A 21025-nucleotide genomic window follows, 5' to 3' on the forward strand; every position below is an offset into this window, starting at 1 on the left:
TTTTGTATTATTAATGAGGCCAAGGTTTTATTTGTGCTGTCAGTATTTATTTATCATGAAACAAATGACTCTCTCGTTAAAGACAATGCTCCACTTCATGGGCTTGAACAAAGAATCGGCTGCTGAACACCTGTCTTTGTAATCGGAGCCTCCATCTCTTTACTTTTCCCAGGGAGTGACATCCTTTAATGAAGGTTCACTAATCAACTCCAAGGGCATTTACAACAACAACTTGCATTTATATAGCGCCTTTAACGTGGTAAAACATCCCAAGGTGCTTCATGGGAAACTCAATGGGCTGAAAGAACCAATCGTGTGCCCAGGTGGTGCTGAACCTTACAGACCAAGTGCCAGGGGCAGGGTTCGGGCCGTGCTACCTGTGTAACTGCACGAGGCCCTGAACAGATCCAATGATAAACTGAGGTTAATTGATCTTGACTTACCCCCAAACCCGTACCTTTGCCCGGGGGCCCTGCAAGGCAAACCACCGCCCCTGCCAGGTTCAGTCTTGGGTCTGTGCTGAGCTAGTTGGTGGGGGGGGGGGGGGGGGGGGGGAGGGGGGGGGGGGGAGGGGGGTGGGGGGGGAGGGGGGTGGGGGGGGGAGGGGAGGGGAGGGGAAGGGAAGGGAATAAAGTTGAAAACACAAAGAAAAAAGTTTCAAAGAATTCTAAAGTTACTTGAAGTTGGAGTTGACTAAGAACACTGTACTTTTTATCTCTGGGCCATGGGTTAGAATCTAGGCCACAGTGAGAGCCTAACTCTTTCCAACCACAGGTCAAAGAGACAAAGAATACTCCATACAAAGAATATCAAATTAAATACATTTTTTGAGCCAGCGCAAAACACAATGGAAACTGGAATTACACTGGGAGTTGTCCTTTACGCCTGATGTAAATTGAAATTCCGCGATGTTTTGCACTGATTTGGCCGCATTGCCCTGATAAAGCCAGCACAATCTAGTGGAAACTCAAGGCCTTTATCTTTATGATTGCTACTACTTGTATTCATATAATTCCTTTAATGTAGTAAAACATCCCGAGGCGTTTCACAGAGGCAAAAACAAGTGAGCGGTGAATGGGAAAGAATTAGTGGAGGTGGCTGAGGGCATTTGTCAGAGGAAGCATTTCAAAGAGGGGAGAGAGGCAACAAGGGTTGGTGTGTGGGGGTGGGGGGGGGGGGGGGGGGGGAGTTAGGAAGAATGTTCTTGATGGCTGGAAGCTCTGCCCCCAATGCTGGATGGAAGGGGTTGGCGGGAGGGGGGTGGGGGGGGTGGGTGGACATGAGACCAGAGTCAGAAGCTGCTCACTGGTACACAGGGCTGCAAGAGATTGTGGAGCTTGGGTGGGATTGGGGTCATGAAGGGACTTGTAAACAAGGACAAATATTTTGAATTCAATGTGTCGGGGGATCAGGAGCCAGGGGAGGTTGGCAAGGATAGGGGTGACAGGGCAGCGAGATTTAGTAGGGCTTAAGGATACGGCAGGCGATTGAGCTTTGGTACTTTATGCAGGATAGAACATGGGAAGCAGGAGAAGAGAAGTCAAGACTGGAGGTAACAGACTGGAGGAGGGTTTCAGCAGCAGCAGTGGGAGTGATATAAGGGTTTTTTTTTAGCTACATCATTAAATAAATTTAAAACAGAAATAGACAGTTTCCTAGAAGTAAAGGGAATTAGGGGTTACGGGGAGCGGGCAGGAAATTGGACATGAATTTAGATTTGAGGTTAGGATCAGATCAGCCATGATCTTATTGAATGGCGGAGCAGGCTCGAGGGGCCGATTGGCCTACTCCTGCTCCTATTTCTTATGTTCTTATGTAAGGGTAGAGGGGAGTGATGTTGTGGAGATGGAAACAGGCGGCCTTGGTGATGGATAGGATATGAGATTTGAAACTCAACTCAGGAGTGAACTGAACACCAGGAAGGCCCGCTTTTGGAGACAGCCTGAGCGAGCAGCGAGGGAGTAGGATCAGCTGGGGAAGAGGATGGAATTAGAAACGAGGGCGAGGGAGTTTTTGGTGGGAGCCAAAAAATGAATAGTTTCAGTTCTGGTGGCAGAATCTCTTTAAAAGAAACTGCAGGATGGGTCATCCTGGGCAGCTCTCATACTCCTCTTGGGAACTGGTTTGCAAGATGTTTGGGAACTGGTTTGTGAAATGTTTGAGAACAGCGACCCAATGCTCTCTTGGCTGGAGACGGAACACAACACAGGGCATAAATACCTTAAAACGAGAGAGTCTTGGCTTCAGAAGACACTGGAAAACACAGCAATCACTTACTGGCTGCCGACTTGAGTAGGGGACTTGGTGCCTTGAAAAAAATCCCAATTGCTTGACAGTAACTCCTTCTCCCTCCCCGAAAAGAGTCCAAGGAGCCAGCTCTGGGACTGTTTCAGCGGTGACTGGATTTACACAAAATACCTGCTCCGTTTACCTGAATAAAAAGAATTCTAAAGTATTGTGTGCGCTGAAAGGCTGACTTCAAACTCCGACACTAATGTATCCTGAAAAAAATTAATTGGGACCAAGTCAACATGGTTAATTTAGCCCCAGTCAAACAAAAGCAGCTGGTCTGTTCAACCCAAATCTACCAAATAGTCAAAATTAAGAATCTCGTTTGCCTGTCTGCTTCACTGCGTGAATGTAACTCTCTCCTCTAGATGTGACAAGCATGGATTTCTTTCCGATTCATCAGCTGCTTTGTTCTGGGTCCACATAACTTGTGTTTTATCAGCCTGTGTATTTATAAAGGGAGAGACAGATGGCAATAAATCAATGGGGACAATCTGCAGATGAACTATCTCCAAACAGTAGCTCCTGTTTTCCATTATCCTAAAGCCATGCTGAATGTCTGATAAGAGTTTTTGTTCCAATTTACAATTAATTAGCTTTGCAGGGGAATAAAAACCCTTGCCAGATAATAAGCGGGAAGCCATCGTCTCCATTGCAAATAGATTAAGCAGTCAGTTTTCAAACTGTCATAAACAAACATGCAAATTGTCCCGACGTGCAGATTATGCAGCATTCCCAAAGGGATGTCTCAGTGGAGAAGTGGATTTCCTTTTGTGCTCATACTATCCGATAGATAAAAGCACTTTCCAATGAACTTAAGAATCTTTAGGAACTGTAGAGGGCTTTTCGACCGACCAAGTCTATTGCTTCTTAGTAGACTACTCCCATCTATCCACATTCTCAGTGGACCTTCCAGTCCTTCTTTAACTCCCTCTCTAGAAACACATCTAATTGGCTCGAGCCCATCGTCCATTTCAGTGCCCTTCCCTGGTAAGTCATTCCACATCGTCATTACTCTCTGCATGAAAACATTCCTCTTGGCTCCCCTTTCTGCTGCTAACTTCCTAATTTCCTAAGGTGAAAAGCCTGCCTGCGTCAACTTCAACATCATAATGACCAAAAGCCTCATTCTTTTCCGTGCCATTTCCCTGTCACCCAGAGAGGAAAATCATTGGGTGTCATAAAAAAAAATTCTCAATCGGAACTTTGCACGACAGAGCTCTGGAACACTAACTGTAACTTTCATGTGTTAAAATACACGGTTTAGGGGGAGAAGGTGGGATTGTGTACTTACCTAACCCCGATGGACGGGGTGAAAGCCAGCTGTCTGAGGGCCCTGAGTGGACGATTTTGTCAGGGGTCTAATTCCTACCGATTTTGAGGGGGTGGTGGGGGTTGCAAGACAAAACATCTCACAGTTTGACACAAGTCGTCAATCAAACTCATAAGTAAGACTGGTTTACGGTGTGGAAACTGATGCAGTGCGGGGTCTGCTCTATTGAGGTTGAGGCACAATAAAAGGGGGAGCTTTGTTTTGCCGCTGGCTGTGCTAAACCAGATGAGAATTGCGTGATGTTGGCTCGTTGTGCTCAGTACGAAGAAGTATACCGTTTCCTCGGCATTGGCATCTGTCACTTTGATTAACACAAAAATACCCAGCAAAAAAAAAATCTATTGTTCAAAATGTTTTGGGCTGTCACAGGTAAGAAACGGGGAAGAACTATAACGTGCGGGGTTCAGGCTCCCTAGAAAGAGATGTCTGCTGAGGGGGGTCTTATTACCCCAGTTAGTTGAAGTTCCTGGACTTGCTTCAATGCGTTTGGAGTCCTTGCGTTGCCCCATTAGCTGCCTTTTGGGCTGTGGCAGTTGCCATACCTGCTGCAGAGAGAACGTCGCGTTTTTTTTTTTAATCAAACGGTGGGTTCTGCGTATGAAATATCCGTATAAAGCATTTTGCACTGGACCTATTTACAGGTCCGGTGCAAAATAGAAAACAGTAAATTCTGGAACTTCACAGCAGGTCCTTCAGAATCTGAAAAGAGAAAAAGACACGTTAATACTTTGGGTGTGGACCTTTGGCCAGAGCTGATAAAAAGCCGCCATTTTCTGGGTCTACACTGGCACTGATATACTTTGCCCATCACCTGCTTTTATTGACACTCTGCTGCCGGCCAAGAATCCAAACTCTCTCGTGCTGCTTTTCGACCTCTTCACACATCTAAAGCATACAATAATAGTCCAAATGTAAGGAGTCATTTAGCATCCTCCCCTTAAGCAAATCTTCATAACACTGTTACTATAACCACACCAAATTATAACTGTGGGGAAAACAGGCATCACAGATGAGCAGGGGGTTTAATCACAACAATAGCAACAAATATTCCAACAAACAGCATCTTTCCAATAGTTTGTTTCAAACAAAACTGTCCCTTTGGCAGTCTTCTCCCTCTTCTGCCCAATCCGAGGTGACATCCTTAGGTGGGAGGCTTGTTTAGTGAATAAACACACTTTCGTTCAAAACAAATCAAATAAATGGTCCTTATTCTCAGGATGTGGGCATTGCTGGCCAGGCTACATTTATTGCCCATCCCTAATCACCCTGAGATGGTGATGGTGGGCCTGCTTAGTGTTTTTTTTTACAACTGACTGGCTTGCTGGGCCACATAAGCGTGTGGAGTCTCCAGGAATTTTAGATTAATTGCCTGGACACGGCTGCGAGCAAATCAGGAGAAAAATCAAAGGGACACTAAAAACAATGTTTTTTTTTTCATTTTCTTGGAACACTCTCGTTTATTAGTTATAAAAATATTGGAGAGGCGGGAAAAAGACTGTTTGATTGGGCGGGGCAGTTGGAGGCTGGAGGTCATGTGATGAAACCTCCAGGAATACATCCGACCAGAGTTGGCAACCCTACTGGGAAGGGGTGACGGTTTCTCTTCTTTGAAGGACATTAGTGAAGCAGTTGGGTTTGTACAATAACCTGGCAGCTTTTCTGGTGCCAGTCCACAAATTACCAGATTTATTGAATTCAATTTCACAACTTGCCACAGTTAATATGTCTGTTTCGTTGCCTTCTTCACTATACATGTTGACTGTTGACTCGCTGTCACACATGGAAAGATTCCCTGTGCCAGGTCTGGAGCTGATGTTCCCCTTCCAGCTGCCATGGTTGTCCTCTATTTTACTGAATGAATGAGCTAAACTACCTTTCTAAATTAGTGGCCCAACCCAGATGTCTCTACGCACACAATTCCACTTTTTGGTTGATCTAAGTGTGGAGAGACTTCATAAGGCTACCAGTCAAAATCGAACACAAACTGACCACCAAATCATTAAAGACAGCAGATCATCGATAGACCATGAGGTACTCAGGTGGACCAATGGTTCCTGGAGTAATGTTACGGAAAGAAATCATGCCAGGAGCGAACACAGATGCAAAGAAGAGCTTTCAAAGTTAATCCCTTGCAGCCAATGCCCAACACTTCTGCTAAACAGAAAAGGAACAAACTTCAAAATGGGTGTGAGCATGAGCAGTTGGACAGAGCCCAGCTTCTTGTCTCTCTCTGCATGGACAGCACCATCTTGTTTAAAGAGAAAGAGGAATCTGAATCCAGTTCTGCAAATTATCTGAGATGTGGCCACATCTGAACTCCTGTGAGTTGTGGACGTGACTAGTTGATGGTAGAACTGGAGGCGGACAGAGATAGTGAACAGAGGCAGAGTTGGGTGGTGGTTGCGTCTGGTATGGGTTGACAAGGGATCAAGAGATCCTTAGTTTAGTATTAAATACAAACTTTCTAAATTAGCTTGCACTACAAAGGGAGATCAGGTGCAAGCTATATTAGTGCAGTTGGTACCCATCATAGTCTGGCAATAGTATTATCAATCACCTTATGAAAGAGAAGTCTAAACATTCATACCTAAACACTCTAACAGCTACCTTACTTGCATTGTATGTGCCTTCTATGCCATCACCTAGATTCAAGATAGGGTATCTATTTATTATGCTCTGCATTGCATTGTTGTTATATCATGTTGCTCAGAGCTCCAAAGATGTGCTATCATACTGGCAGCCGAGCCATATTATCCTATCCAAGATATATTCAAAATCTTCTGTAGAGCGTGCATTTCCTATGTCGCACTTACTTCCTGTCACACTTTATCCTCTGATTCGCCCCGAGCAATGCCACAGGAGATCTACTAGTATATATATATAAATTCTCAATATAAAGAATGTAAAATGCTCTTGATTTCTTGTTGATTTTAACCAAGTTCTTTGATGTATTCTCTGCAGTCACAGAACCAGCAATCATTCAGCGATACTACGCATCACTTGAAGAAAGATTCTTCCAGATAAATGAAAAGGAACTAACCAAAATAAACACATTTTACGCAGGTAAACTCAAGATTCCATTTTTTTAAGTTCTTGTCGTTTCCCATCTGTGGATCTCCATAAAGTTGTTTATACTGATTTTCTTGATCAACTACCTTTGATTCCCCTCAATAAACAGGGGGAAAAAATCATAATTTGGCTATTATTAATTTATAATCACTAATGTTTTGCTGACTGCAGTAGTTTTGTGTCAATAAACCTCAATGTATAGATTAGTTCTGGAATCCCCTGACTGAAAACATAAAACCTAGTGGTCGATATCGGCCATAAAATCAGGGAATTTTCAGCACTGTGTAAACACCAGCGATTCTCTGGACCAACTAGTTTTGTGAAATGTCAACAATTTCCCCAATTGTGATGGACAAAATAGCCAATAAGCCACTTTGAATGCCTCGTGGAGCATTATAACATGAAGCAGCCATCAAAGGAACAGAATTGCTTGACAACAAATTGGTCTTCAGGTAAGCTGGGCCAGTGTAACAACATACAAGGGCTCCTTCTGCGATCTCACGGGGAAGCTGTGCTCAAAAGTAGTGCAGATTGGAGATAGGGCTGTACCCTTGTACCCCAATTCTCCAACCCCTGCTCCCTCATCAGCTGCTAAAATCGATTAGAAAGAGAGAACATTTCTATAGCACCTTTCACGACGTCCCAGGGTGCTTTACAGCCAGTTAAGTACTTTTTGGCGTGCAGTCACTGTTTTAGAAAACACGGCAACCAATTTGCACAGCAAGATCCCACAAACAATAATGAGATAATCAGTTTTGGTGATGTTGGTTGAGGGATAAATGTTGGTCACGACACTGGGGAGAACTCTCTTGCTCCTCTTCAAAATACTGCCTTGGGATCTTTTACATCCACCTGAGAGGTTTAACCGCTCATCCAAAAGACGGCACCTCCGACAGTGCAGCGTTCCCTCAGTACTGCACTGGGAAGTGTCGGCCTGGATTTTGTGCTCAAGTCTCTGGAGTGGGACTTGAACCCACGACCTTCTGACTCAGAGGCGAGAGTGCTACCCACTGAGTCACAGCTGACACAGAGACAGAATCGCCATTCAAGACTAGAATTGATAAATCCCAATATTCAGATGATTATCGGTTCGAGCTGGACTTCAGCACATCATCTAGGTTGACATTTCAGTCCAGCCACGATGGAGTGCTGCATTGTCAGAGGTGCCGTGTTTCAAATGAGACATTAAACCAAGGCCCCGGCTGCCTGTTGTGCTGCTCCAGGTGCACATTGGAGATCCTTTGGCTCTATTCAAAGAGAAGCAGGGAGCTCTCCTGCGGTTACGCCAACATTCCCCCCCCTTCACATCCAATGCCAAAGACAAAGTAACTGGACGTCCATCTCATGGCTGTTTGTGTGATCTTGGTGTGTGTAAAATGGCTGCCCGTTTACCTACTTAAAAACAATCACTTCACTGTATGTTAATTGTTTAATTCACTCTGTGTGAAGTGCTTTCGGATGCCTGTATGAGTTGTGCTGACGTGTTTATAAATGTATTTTTTCTTGCATATGAAATATCTATTTAAATACAACAGTGCTTCATGATACATAACGGTCCAGAATAACATACAGATTTAATTATACTCCAGATGTAACAGGCATTGGTCAGTGTCCAGACATAAATAGAGAATTTGCTCAGCAGATGAAACTCCCGCTGGACAGAATGTTGCATGACTAAACTGGATGAAAGGGAGCCGCCAATACTGAGATTCTCAGCATTGAGGCATTCTAATCAATCAAAAGTGAAGGACCATAACTCCATAATTCAAATAGTATATTGCCACAGAAAGACAAGCTTAACTGTCAGCTCTGAGTGTAATTGGTTGTTGGGTTATCAGTTCATTTCAAGAGGTCCAACCTTGGCCTCATCGTATTCACAACTTCCTGTCAGCTGATTTAATTCCCTAAATTCCCTATCTCCGACCCACACTTCCTTGGAGCACAGCTTTTTACATAGAAATTACAACATGGAAACGGGCTGTTCGGCCCAACCAGCCGATGTTGGTGTTTATTCTCCACACGAGCAGTAGTCCAAATCCCCTGTGCCCGCCCTTATGACATGATGTCATTACCTGGACTTCGCTCTACTCTTTTTGTCATTGGTGCTGTCCCACACTATGGACCTAGACCCTTCACCTCGGTTTCTTTCTTAGAGTTAGCGATTGAGGCAGAGACCATGTCGACATCGAAGAATAGGTTAGATTGGTGGTTAAAGGAAAAGGGGATAACGGGATATGGGAACAGGGTCGGCACATGGGATTAGGACAACTGTTCATGTGGAGGATAAACACCAACACCGGCTGGTTGGGCCGAACAGCCAGTTTCCATGTTGTAATTTCTATGTAAAAAGCTGTGCTCCAAGGGAGTGTGGGTCAGGAGATAGAGAATTAAATCAGCTGAAACAAGATTATTAAGTCCCAGTAGGATTGTAAAAGTACTTGGTTTACACCACAAAAAGCAAGAAACCCTAAAAAAAAACTCGTTGGCCCATCGGACCCATTCCGGCCACAGACCACAAACAACCGAGTCTACCTTGGACTCTACTCGGTCTATTTAATCTCTTGTGGCAAGGTTCTGCAAAGTTACTCGAATCAAGCAACGTTTCAGAATACTTAGTTAACCTAACCTCAATTACCTATCCTGCATCCCAAGGAACTGGTAGCATTTTTTTGGCTTGACATGGAAATTGTTCCAGCTGATTGGAGCTTCTACACTATGTACCAGTTCAATTTTGAGGTTAGGTAAAATTCTACCTCCTCATCAAGACTGACCTTATGGAGATGGAAGAGCAAAATGCAGAAATGTAAATTTGAAAAAAAAAATGACGATATATATGCCACTGCACAAGAACCCTGCCAGCAAAATTCTTTCATCAAATAATCTAAATATTATTTAAAATCTTGTGTAGGGTATGCACTTCCTGTCCACAAATCTTACTTCCTGTTGTCACGATTTTTGGTCACACTTTTCTCTCAACATTTTCCATTTGCAAATTGTTATGTCAACATTTCCCCTTCAGTTTTGCCATGTCCATGGTCATGATGCAATTGCAGGCCCTGGTCCCAAGTTGGCTCTGGGGAGGAAGTTTCGAAAGTCTCTTCCCCAATTTCATTGCAATCATGTAGATACACAAAAAAACCCCTATAGTCAGCAACTGACTCCGGGCAATGCTATGGGCAGTTTACTAGTTAAAGTAAATTGTAGTGCACCAGTTAGAAAAATTATAGCCACTCTCTCCACCTATTATCAAAAATGGCCACCATCGCTCCACCATCTGAAGATGATGTTTTTCCTTCCCAAATGACATCCACTAGCTGTACTGCAGGCCAGAGAGCCATCTCACACATCCCAACAAAACTTACAGGCTGTGTAACAGGCAGGAACACAGTATTACTTAACTCATTATTACTACATAATTACTGGTTCAAAGCCAGATTTAGATTAACATGTGGTATGAGTACAGTGCACAATGGGGAATGGTTTTTAGGAATAAATCATCCTGTGAAACAGGCTTATTACTCACGTGTTAACCTCTCCATCACTTGTGTTTTACTTTCCTACTGATCACCATTCCCCCGTCATGGATCCTGGACATCTTTTGTCCTCTGACTTTATTTGCCAAAGTAAAATGCATCAATAGTGAATGGGAGCAATTCTGACAACGCAACCCCATAAGAGGCAGCCATTTTGTTGCATCACATCTCAATTAAACATAATTTTCTCTTTTCCCACCCCAGAAAAACTTGCAGAGGCCCAGAGACGATTAGCAACGCTGCAGAGTGAACTTGAAGCAGTGCTTGATGCCCAGAGAGACGACAGTGTGAGATCAGCGGGGCAATGGAGGAGCATCTTTCATAGACCACACAGACACCGAGCACGACACAAGACCATGTGTGACTTGAAGCTGGCCTTCAGTGAACTCTACCTCAGTCTTGTTCTACTGCAGAACTACCAGGTACAAGGGGGGGGGCCATTTCAGCCCGATGAGATCATCGGAACCCAGCAGTAAAAGTAAAATACGTCTTTTACGTCACAAGAAACTTATTGTGGCATTGGAGCCCAAAATGGCCTTTTACCCCATCAAACCCGTTCCCTTTCACGGACTGCACATGGGGGGAGGGGCATTCCAATGGCTTCACACCCATTTGGAGATTTGAGGGGAATTCTGAAACTGAATGCATCGTCGATCACCAACCTTCGCAAACTGCAAGGTTAAACACAAGGTCACAGTCAGTACACAGACAGGGGCCTCTGTTTACAGTATCAGTGGGTAGCACTCTGGGTTCAAGCCCCATTCCAGAGTCTTGAGCGCATAAACTGGGCTGACATTTCAGTGCAATACTAAGGGAGTGCTGCACTGTCGGAGGTGCCGTTCTCTTGGATGAGCTGTTAAACTGAGGCTCTGTCTGCCCTCTCAGGTGGAAGTAAAAGATCCCATGGCACTATTCAAAATCTCCCAGTGCCCCGGCCACCATTTATTCCTCATCATCACAAATTACTTTATCTGGTCATTTATCTCATTGCTGTTTGTGGGACCTTGCTGTGTGCAAATTTAGCTGTTGCAGTTCCCTAGATTGCAGCAGTGAATATACTTCAAAAAACAAGTAATTCATTGGATGTGCTGAGGCTGTGAAAGGTGCTATATAAATGCAAGTTTGTTCTTTCCTTCTGAAGGGCAGCACCTCCAGCAATGCAGCACTACCATCAGTAATGCACTGAAGTGTAGCTTGTATGCTCGAGACCTGGAGTGATATCAGGAAGTGATGGCTGGGGGACTGCAAGCTTGGGTTTTGAGGAAGGGAAGGGGTAGGAAGAGGTGCCATCTGTCTAGACTTCAACACAATGAGCACCGGGGGAGGAGGCAGAACATAAAGCTTAGGAGCAATGAAGAGGGGAAAGTTCAGAGGAGCATTGATCACTGATAGAAGAAAGACTTAAAATGAGATCTAGGCCATTCAGGAGCGAAATCAGGAAGCTCTTTTTCACACAAAGGGTGGTAGAAATCTGGAACTCCTTCCCCCAAAAGGCTGTGGGTTCGAGGACAATTGGAGCCTTCAAGACTGAGGTTGATAGGTTGGTAAGGGATATGGAGCAAGTGCAGGTAAATGGGGTTGAGGTTCGGATCAGCCATGATCTAATCGAATGGCGGAGCGGGCTCGAGGGGCTGAATGGCCTATTCCTGTTCCTGTATTCCTAAAGCCAAAATCGATTGCAATGGAGAGAGGTGTTGGAGGCTGGAGCTTGAGAACCAGAGGACAACTAGTTTCTTCTTGTACCCTGTCTTGGAGTGAGAGAAGAGCCTCTCAGATGCGGGAGCAGGAATCAACTCTTGGATTGATTTGACCATTATGTTTACTTATTCTTTAATCTCCAATCACCTTCCTAGACAGATATTCATCTGGTTACCACTGAGCCATGGCTGAGATAAACAGGGAACATAACAATGTGTCCCATCCTGAGTCAGCACCTTCAGGAGAGAAGGGGGAAAAGGAGGAGGGGGGAAAAGGAGGAGGGGGGAAAAGGAGGAGGAAGGAGCATCCTTAGGTGATCAGGGAAGACTGATTCATGGACATAACAAAAAGGATGATAGGGCAAAGGACATCTGGGCAAAGGTCATCTGGGCAACCAATCTGTCCCATTCCGGCCTGATGCAGCCCACACACATCATTGACTCCCCTCCCTCCCCAATCAATGCAATCTCTAGCTCTGTCAGTTTAGTAGATGTTAATAAAATTGACTCTTTCCTTTGTTTGAACAATATATTGCTCCCACCCGTGGTCTCGATTGGGATCGAGCTGACTGTGCCACCTTCTGTTCTGTTCCAGAATCTCAACATTACCGGTTTCTGCAAAATCCTGAAGAAATACGACAAGTTGTTTGTCGCGACGAAAGGGGCAGGTTGGCGGGCAGCTCAGGTGGAGGGATCACCAGTTTATACCAGTAAAAAGATCGACCAGCTAATAACCGAGGTGGAGGTAAGCACGCGTGTGAGCAGACGAGGTTTAAGGTAAGGGGTCCTTTCCCCTCATTCATTGAGTCCTGAAACAGCAAGCCAAAAAGAATATCTGTACTCCGATCTGAGTTATACTGTCAACTGCCACCCGTCTCCCTGCAGGCCTGTTGGACAATGATTCACATGCACAGAGCATCTAGGACCATGATGTTCTGCTGCAGGGCAGATATGGCTGGGCCGTCAGAACATTGTGTCAGACTTGGATTGCACACCGCACCCCTGGTGCATGTCCGTGTGTCAGGTGAATGCACAAAACTTACTCACTGCAGCCCGTGGGCTAGAATAGGAGATGCTGTATCCAATGGCATTGGAGGGTGAAAACATGGGCCGAGGGAGAGGAGTATTTACAGAGACCGCAATACACAGGCAGAGAGAGAGGGGCATTTACAGAGACCGCAATACACAGGCAGAGAGAGAGGGGCATTTACAGAGACCGCAATACACAGGCAGAGAGAGAGGGGCATTTACAGAGACCGCAATACACAGGCAGAGAGAGAGGGGCATTTACAGAGACCGCAATACACAGGCAGAGAGAGAGGGGCATTTACAGAGACCGCAATACACAGGCAGAGAGAGAGGGGCATTTACAGAGACCGCAATACACAGGCAGAGAGAGAGGGGCATTTACAGAGACCGCAATACACAGGCAGAGAGAGAGGGGCATTTACCGGGACTGCAATACACAGGCAGAGAGAGAGAGGTATTTACAGAGACTGCAATACAAAGGCAAAGAGAGAGGGGCATTTACCGGGACCGCAATACACAGGCAGAGAGAGAGGGGCATTTACCGGACCGCAATACACAGGCAGAGAGAGAGGGGCATTTACAGAGACCGCAATACACAGGCAGAGAGAGAGGGGCATTTACAGAGACCGCAATACACAGGCAGAGAGAGAGGGGCATTTACCGGGACTGCAATACACAGGCAGAGAGAGAGAGGCATTTACAGAGACTGCAATACACAGGCAAAGAGAGAGGGGCATTTACCGGGACCGCAATACACAGGCAGAGAGAGAGGGGCATTTACCGGACCGCAATACACAGGCAGAGAGAGAGGGGCATTTACAGAGACCGCAATACACAGGCAGAGAGAGAGGGGCATTTACAGAGACCGCAATACACAGGCAGAGAGAGAGGGGCATTTACCGGGACTGCAATACACAGGCAGAGTGAGAGAGGCATTTACAGAGACTGCAATACACAGGCAAAGAGAGAGGGGCATTTACCGGGACCGCAATACACAGGCAGAGAGAGAGGGGCATTTACCGGGACCGCAATACACAGGCAGAGAGAGAGGGGCATTTACAGAGGCCGCAATACACAGGCAGAGAGAGAGGGGCATTTACAGAGACCGCAATACACAGGCAGAGAGAGAGGTGTATTTACAGAGACCGCAATACACAGGCAGAGAGAGAGGGGTATTTACAGAGACCGCAATACACAGGCAGAGAGAGAGGGGTATTTACAGAGACCGCAATACACAGGCAGAGAGAGAGGGGTGTTTACAGAGACCGCAATACACAGGCAGAGAGAGAGGGGCATTTACAGAGACCGCAATACACAGGCAGAGAGAGAGGGGTATTTACAGAGACCGCAATACACAGGCAGAGAGAGAGGGGCATTTACAGAGACCGCAATACACAGGCAGAGAGAGAGGGGCATTTACAGAGACCACAATACACAGGCAGAGGTCGAGGGGCATTTACAGAGACCACAATACACAGGCAGAGAGAGAGGGGCATTTACAGAGCCTGCAATACACAGGCAGAGAGCGAGGGGCATTTACAGAGACCGCAATACACAGGCAGAGAGAGAGGGGCATTTACAGAGACCGCAATACACAGGCAGAGAGAGAGGGGCATTTACAGAGACCGCAATACACAGGCAGAGAGAGAGGGGCATTTACAGAGACCACAATACACAGGCAGAGGTCGAGGGGCATTTACAGAGACCACAATACACAGGCAGAGAGAGAGGGGCATTTACAGAGCCTGCAATACACAGGCAGAGAGCGAGGGGCATTTACAGAGACCGCAATACACAGGCAGAGAGAGAGGGGCATTTACAGAGACCGCAATACACAGGCAGAGAGAGAGGGGCATTTACCGGGACTGCAATACACAGGCAGAGAGAGAGAGGCATTTACAGAGACTGCAATACACAGGCAAAGAGAGAGGGGCATTTACCGGGACCGCAATACACAGGCAGACAGAGAAGGGCATTTACCGGGACCGCAATACACAGGCAGAGAGAGAGGGGCATTTACAGAGACCGCAATACACAGGCAGAGAGAGAGGGGCATTTACCGGGACCGCAATACACAGGCAGAGAGAGAGGGGTATTTACAGAGACCGCAATACACAGGCAGAGAGAGAGGGGCATTTACAGAGACCGCAATACACAGGCAGAGAGAGAGGGGTGTTTACAGAGACCGCAATACACAGGCAGAGAGAGAGGGGCATTTACAGAGACCGCAATACACAGGCAGAGAGGGAGGGGTATTTACAGAGACCACAATACACAGGCAGAGAGAGAGGGGCATTTACAGAGCCTGCAATACACAGGCAGAGAGAGAGGGGCATTTACAGAGACCGCAATACACAGGCAGAGAGAGAGGGGCATTTACCGGGACTGCAATACACAGGCAGAGAGAGAGAGGCATTTACAGAGACTGCAATACACAGGCAAAGATAGAGGAGCATTTACCGGGACCGCAATACACAGGCAGAGAGAGAGGGGCATTTACCGGACCGCAATACACAGGCAGAGAGAGAGGGGCATTTACAGAGACTGCAATACACAGGCAGAGAGAGAGGGGCATTTACAGAGACCGCAATACACAGGCAGAGAGAGAGGTGTATTTACAGAGACCGCAATACACAGGCAGAGAGAGAGGTGTATTTACAGAGACCGCAATACACAGGCAGAGAGAGAGGGGTATTTACAGAGACTGCAATACACAGGCAGAGAGAGAGGGGCATTTACAGAGACCGCAATACACAGGCAGAGAGAGAGGGGCATTTACCGGACCGCAATACACAGGCAGAGAGGGAGGGGCATTTACCGGGACCGCAATACACAGGCAGAGAGAGAGAGACATTTACAGAGACTGCAATACACAGGCAGAGAGAGAGGGGGATTTACAGAGACCGCAATACACAGGCAGAGAGAGAGGGGCATTTACCGGGACCGCAATACACAGGCAGAGAGAGAGGGGCATTTAGAGAGACCGCAATACACAGGCAGAGAGAGAGGGGCATTTACAGAGACCGCAATACACAGGCAGAGAGAGAGGGGTATTTACAGAGACCGCAATACACAGGCAGAGAGAGAGGGGTATTTACAGAGACCGCAATACACAGGCAGAGAGAGAGGGGTGTTTACAGAGACCGCAATACACAGGCAGAGAGAGGGGGGCGTTTACAGAGACCGCAATACACAGGCAGAGAGAGAGGGGCATTTACAGAGACCGCAATACACAGGCAGAGAGAGAGGGGCATTTACAGAGACCGCAATACACAGGCAGAGAGAGAAGGGTATTTACAGAGACCGCAATACACAGGCAGAGTGAGAGGGGCATTTACAGAGACCGCAATACACAGGCAGAGTGAGAGGGGCATTTACAGAGACCGCAATACACAGGCAGAGGGAGAGGGGCATTTACAGAGACCACAATACACAGGCAGACGTCGAGGGGCATTTACAGATACTACAATACACAGGCAGAGAGAGAGGGGCATTTACAGAGACCGCAATATACAGGCAGAGAGAGAGGGGCATTTACAGAGACCGCAATACACAGGGAGAGAGAGAGGGGCATTTACCGGGACCGCAATACACAGGCAGAGAGAGAGGGGTATTTACAGAGACTGCAATGCACAGGCAGAGAGAGAGGGGGTTTACAGAGACCGCAATACACAGGCAGAGAGAGAGGGGCATTTACAGAGACCGCAATACACAGGCAGAGAGAGAGGGGTATTTACAGAGACTGCAATACACAGGCATTGGGAGAGGGGCATTTACAGAGACCGCAATACACAGGCAGAGAGAGAGGGGCATTTACCGGGACCGCAATACACAGGCAGAGAGCGAGGGGTATTTACAGAGCCTGCAATACACAGGCAGAGAGAGAGGGGTATTTACAGAGACCGCAATACACAGGCAGAGAGAGAGGGGTATTTAAAGCGACAGCAATACACAGGCAGAGAGAGAGGGGTATTTAAAGCGACAGCAATACACAGGCATTGGGAGAGGGGCATTTATGGATAATTTAACTCAGATAGGCGGCATGTAACAGTAAATTAGGTTTGAACCTAGGTTATGAATTTTTCTTCCATTTTGTGTTAAGTGAAATATTATCCTGGCAGATATCCTGAGGAGGCGATAACTGTCCTGCACAGACTAATTCACACGGAGACGCTGGGGAATGGCACTTGTGGTGTTAGAATCATTCACGCTCACTGGAATAGTCTATACCAGTCTCATGTTCAAAAACATCGCGACTGTCTCTGCTGAGAATCAGCGAGATTTTGGCAGTCCAGTGTCTCAATCCAGGACAGATATCAATACTCGCTGCTACAGAAAGCACGATTAGATTCATCAATCGTAGAAATCACAGTCGATTCGTTTATAGCACAGAGGAGTCCATGATTATTGAAATCTAAATAAATATCCTTGAACCCCACAGTCACTCTACACCAATCAGCTGGAAGGAGGAGACAGAGCTCGAGCGATGAAGAGGCTGCGGGTTCCACCACTAGGGGCAGCGCAGGTCAGTGAGACTCAAATCGACCTGTGAATGGGGAGAGGTTGGAGTGTGTGTGTGTTAGTGACAGTGTGAGGTTGGAGTGTGTGTGTGTTAGTGACAGTGTGAGGTTGGAGTGTGTGTGTGTGTGTGTTAGTGACAGTGTGAGGTTGGAGTGTGTGTGTGTGTTAGTGACAGTGTGAGGTTGGAGTGTGTGTGTGTTAGTGACAGTGTGAGGTTGGAGTGTGTGTGTGTGTTAGTGACAGTGTGAGGTTGGAGTCTGTGTGTGTGTTAGTGACAGTGTGAGGTTGGAGTGTGTGTGTGTGTGTTAGTGACAGTGTGAGTTTGGAGTGTGTGTGTGTTAGTGACAGTGTGAGGTTGGAGTGTGTGTGTGTGTGTTAGTGACAGTGTGAGGTTGGAGTGTGTGTGTGTTAGTGACAGTGTGAGGTTGGAGTGTGTGTGTGTTAGTGACAGTGTGAGGTTGGAGTGTGTGTGTGTTAGTGACAGTGTGAGGTTGGAGTGTGTGTGTGTTAGTGACAGTGTGAGGTTGGAGTGTGTGTGTGTGTGTTAGTGACAGTGTGAGGTTGGAGTGTGTGTGTGTTAGTGACAGTGTGAGGTTGGAGTGTGTGTGTGTTAGTGACAGTGTGAGGTTGGAGTGTGTGTGTGTTAGTGACAGTGTGAGGTTGGAGTGTGTGTGTGTGTGTGTTAGTGACAGTGTGAGGTTGGAGTGTGTGTGTGTTAGTGACAGTGTGAGGTTGGAGTGTGTGTGTGTGTGTTAGTGACAGTGTGAGGTTGGAGTGTGTGTGTGTTAGTGACAGTGTGAGGTTGAAGTGTGTGTGTGTTAGTGACAGTGTGAGGTTGGAGTGTGTGTGTGTGTGTTAGTGACAGTGTGAGGTTGGAGTGTGTGTGTGTTAGTGACAGTGTGAGGTTGGAGTGTGTGTGTGTTAGTGACAGTGTGAGTTTGAAGTGTGTGTGTGTTAGTGACAGTGTGAGTTTGAAGTGTGTGTGTGTTAGTGACAGTGTGAGGTTGGAGTGTGTGTGTGTGTGTTAGTGACAGTGTGAGTTTGAAGTGTGCGTGTGTGTGTTAGTGACAGTGTGAGTTTGAAGTGTGTGTGTGTTAGTGACAGTGTGAGGTTGGAGTGTGTGTGTGTGTGTTAGTGACAGTGTGAGTTTGAAGTGTGCGTGTGTGTGTTAGTGACAGTGTGAGTTTGAAGTGTGCGTGTGGTGTGGGTCGATTTAAGGGGAAGAAAATGATTTTGTGTTCAAGTCTCTCCAGATTGGCTGCAGCACAGGTCCGAATCTCCAAAATGTAATTTGTTGTGTTCTGTGCCCCTCAGACTGCCCCAGTGTGGACAACCTTCCGGGTGGGGGTGCAGTGTGGACTCCTAATGGCGCTCACCGTGCTGATAATCATCAGAGGTAAGCACTTAGCACCAGCGAACCGAAAAAGGAGCAAGGTCTCATTGTGTATTCTCAAGATATTTGTAAACAAAACTACTGACAGGTTGCCATGAATAATTCAGCATCGAGTGCAGATCAAGTCACTGTGGCAGGCAGGAGGCTCCAGTAACACAGGTCAGCACGACATTGACTGCCAAAATGGTAATGAGTTGGAGCAAGGCCCAACTCGCAGGCTGCAGAGAGAGATGCTCACAGGCCGGCAATACAGCGTCTAATGTAACCTCAGTCTCTCTGGATCTGCAGGGTCAGGCCACGGATAATGTTACTTGCTGCAACTCAATGTTCGTAGCTCAGAAAGGGAGGATGTTCGATTTTTATCTTTCTCTGGAGTTCCTTGCGATTTCATACACTTTCACTGATTGAAATATTTATGGGAAAAGTGGCATGGAATGACGAAAACTTTTACAAATATCGTCTTGTGTCACTTTCCTCGGGTGGTAATTAATGATATAGGAAAGCGCAGACCACATATCGGCCTATCAAACCCACTCGTGCCTTCGAACATGTCGACATTGGTGAATAGAGTAGCCAACCCTCCAGGATTGTCCAGGAATTAAAGGTTAATCTCCTGAACACGGTTGCAAGCAACTGAGGAGAAAAATCGTAAGACCATTAAAACAAAAAGTGTGGGTTTTTTCGTTTTCTTTCAACGCTTTTGTTTATTAGTTATAAAAATATTGGAGTTGGGAGGGAAAAGGCTGTTTGACCGGGCGGGAAGCGGGAGGTCATGAGATGAAACCTCCAGAAATACGTCCAACCAGAGTTGGCAACCCTATTGCTGAGTCTGCTGTAGGGAGGTTGAATTCTATCTACAAGGATAGTTGTGTATAATGTGTAATTGCACGCTGCAGCAGGTAGACTTTATTGTGACATGAGTTTGTTGCACCAAAACCAAGCTTTAATGTCCTCGAAAGAGTAGCAGGAACTACATAGGCTCAACAGCACAGAAACAGGCCATTCGGCCCTACTGGTCTATGCTGGTGTTTATGCTCCACACGAGCCTGCTCCCACCCCTCTTTATCTGAGCCTTGATGCATAAACTTCTATTCCTTTCTTCCTCATGTACTTATCTAGCTTCCCTTTAAATGTAACTATGCTCGTCGCCTCAACTACTCCCTGCATTGCCGGGTTCATCCTTATAAATCTTTTTTGCACCTTCTCCAGTGCCTCTATCGATTTTGTAATATGGAGACCAGATCTGCTCTAGTTAGAGTTGCGGTTTAGTCAGTGTTTGCTTATTTGGTTTCACTGCTTTGGTTAAATGACGGTTCTGTTACCTGACGTCCACCCATCCCTATTAAATTGTTTCTTGCTGGGTTTTTTTTAATATCAGGCATCTATGTATCCCAGAAAGCCAGCCTGTGGCCCCTACTGAGGGTTTATAGAGGGGGCTTCATCCTGATCGAGTTCGTCTTTCTCTTGGGAATTAACATCTATGGCTGGAGAAAGGCGGGAGTGAACCACAGTCTGATCTTTGAACTCGACCCCAGGAACCACCTATCCCATCAGCAATTGTTTGAGGTGAGTCTGATGCAACCTCTTTCCTTATCTACAGTGGAAGCTGATGCTTTATCAAGGCCAAGACAGGGGGATAAATTTAACCGAACCAACTGGGCAGGCTCAGGTCAGATGTCCATTTTTTCCTCTCCATTGATGATCCAGAGTAGGATATGGTGTATTCTGTATACAATGGTGTCGTGGTTATGTTACTTGACTAGCAATCCAGAGGCCTGGACTAATGATCCTCTCTTCCGCAAACGGCAATTGATACTGGCTCAGTTGTTAAATTTAAATCCGTGATAGATAGCTTTTTGGCAACCAAAGGTATTAAGGGATATGGGCCAAAGGCAGGTATATGGAGCTAGATCACAGATCAGCCATGATTTTATCAAATGGCGGAGCAGGCACGAGAGGCTGAATGGCCTACTCCTGTTCCTATGTTCCTAATAATCCATGAATGTGAGTTCAAATCCTGCTGTGGGTAGCTCGAGAATTTAAATTCAGTTTTTAAAAATCTGGAAATAAAAAGCTGGCTATCGGTAGAAGTGACCACGAAAGTGTTGGATTGTCATAAAAACCTGACGTCGTTACCCAATCTGGGCCCATACGTGACTGC

At 46.3% G+C, this 21025-nt stretch overlaps 1 protein-coding gene across 1 annotated transcript in view; it reads left to right on the plus strand.

Moving 5' to 3' along the window:
• Nucleotides 1-21025, plus strand: part of LOC137300351 (xenotropic and polytropic retrovirus receptor 1 homolog) — an 89035-nt gene that overhangs the window by 36269 nt on the left and 31741 nt on the right. The window contains exons 3-8 of the mRNA XM_067969435.1: nucleotides 6584-6685; nucleotides 10429-10646; nucleotides 12517-12666; nucleotides 17392-17475; nucleotides 18786-18867; nucleotides 20243-20430. Of these exons, the coding sequence (XP_067825536.1) occupies nucleotides 6584-6685; nucleotides 10429-10646; nucleotides 12517-12666; nucleotides 17392-17475; nucleotides 18786-18867; nucleotides 20243-20430 (824 nt within the window). The remainder of the gene's footprint in view (nucleotides 1-6583; nucleotides 6686-10428; nucleotides 10647-12516; nucleotides 12667-17391; nucleotides 17476-18785; nucleotides 18868-20242; nucleotides 20431-21025) is intronic.

This window comes from Heptranchias perlo, chromosome 31, assembly GCF_035084215.1.
Source record: "Heptranchias perlo isolate sHepPer1 chromosome 31, sHepPer1.hap1, whole genome shotgun sequence".
Lineage (NCBI taxonomy): Eukaryota > Metazoa > Chordata > Chondrichthyes > Hexanchiformes > Hexanchidae > Heptranchias > Heptranchias perlo.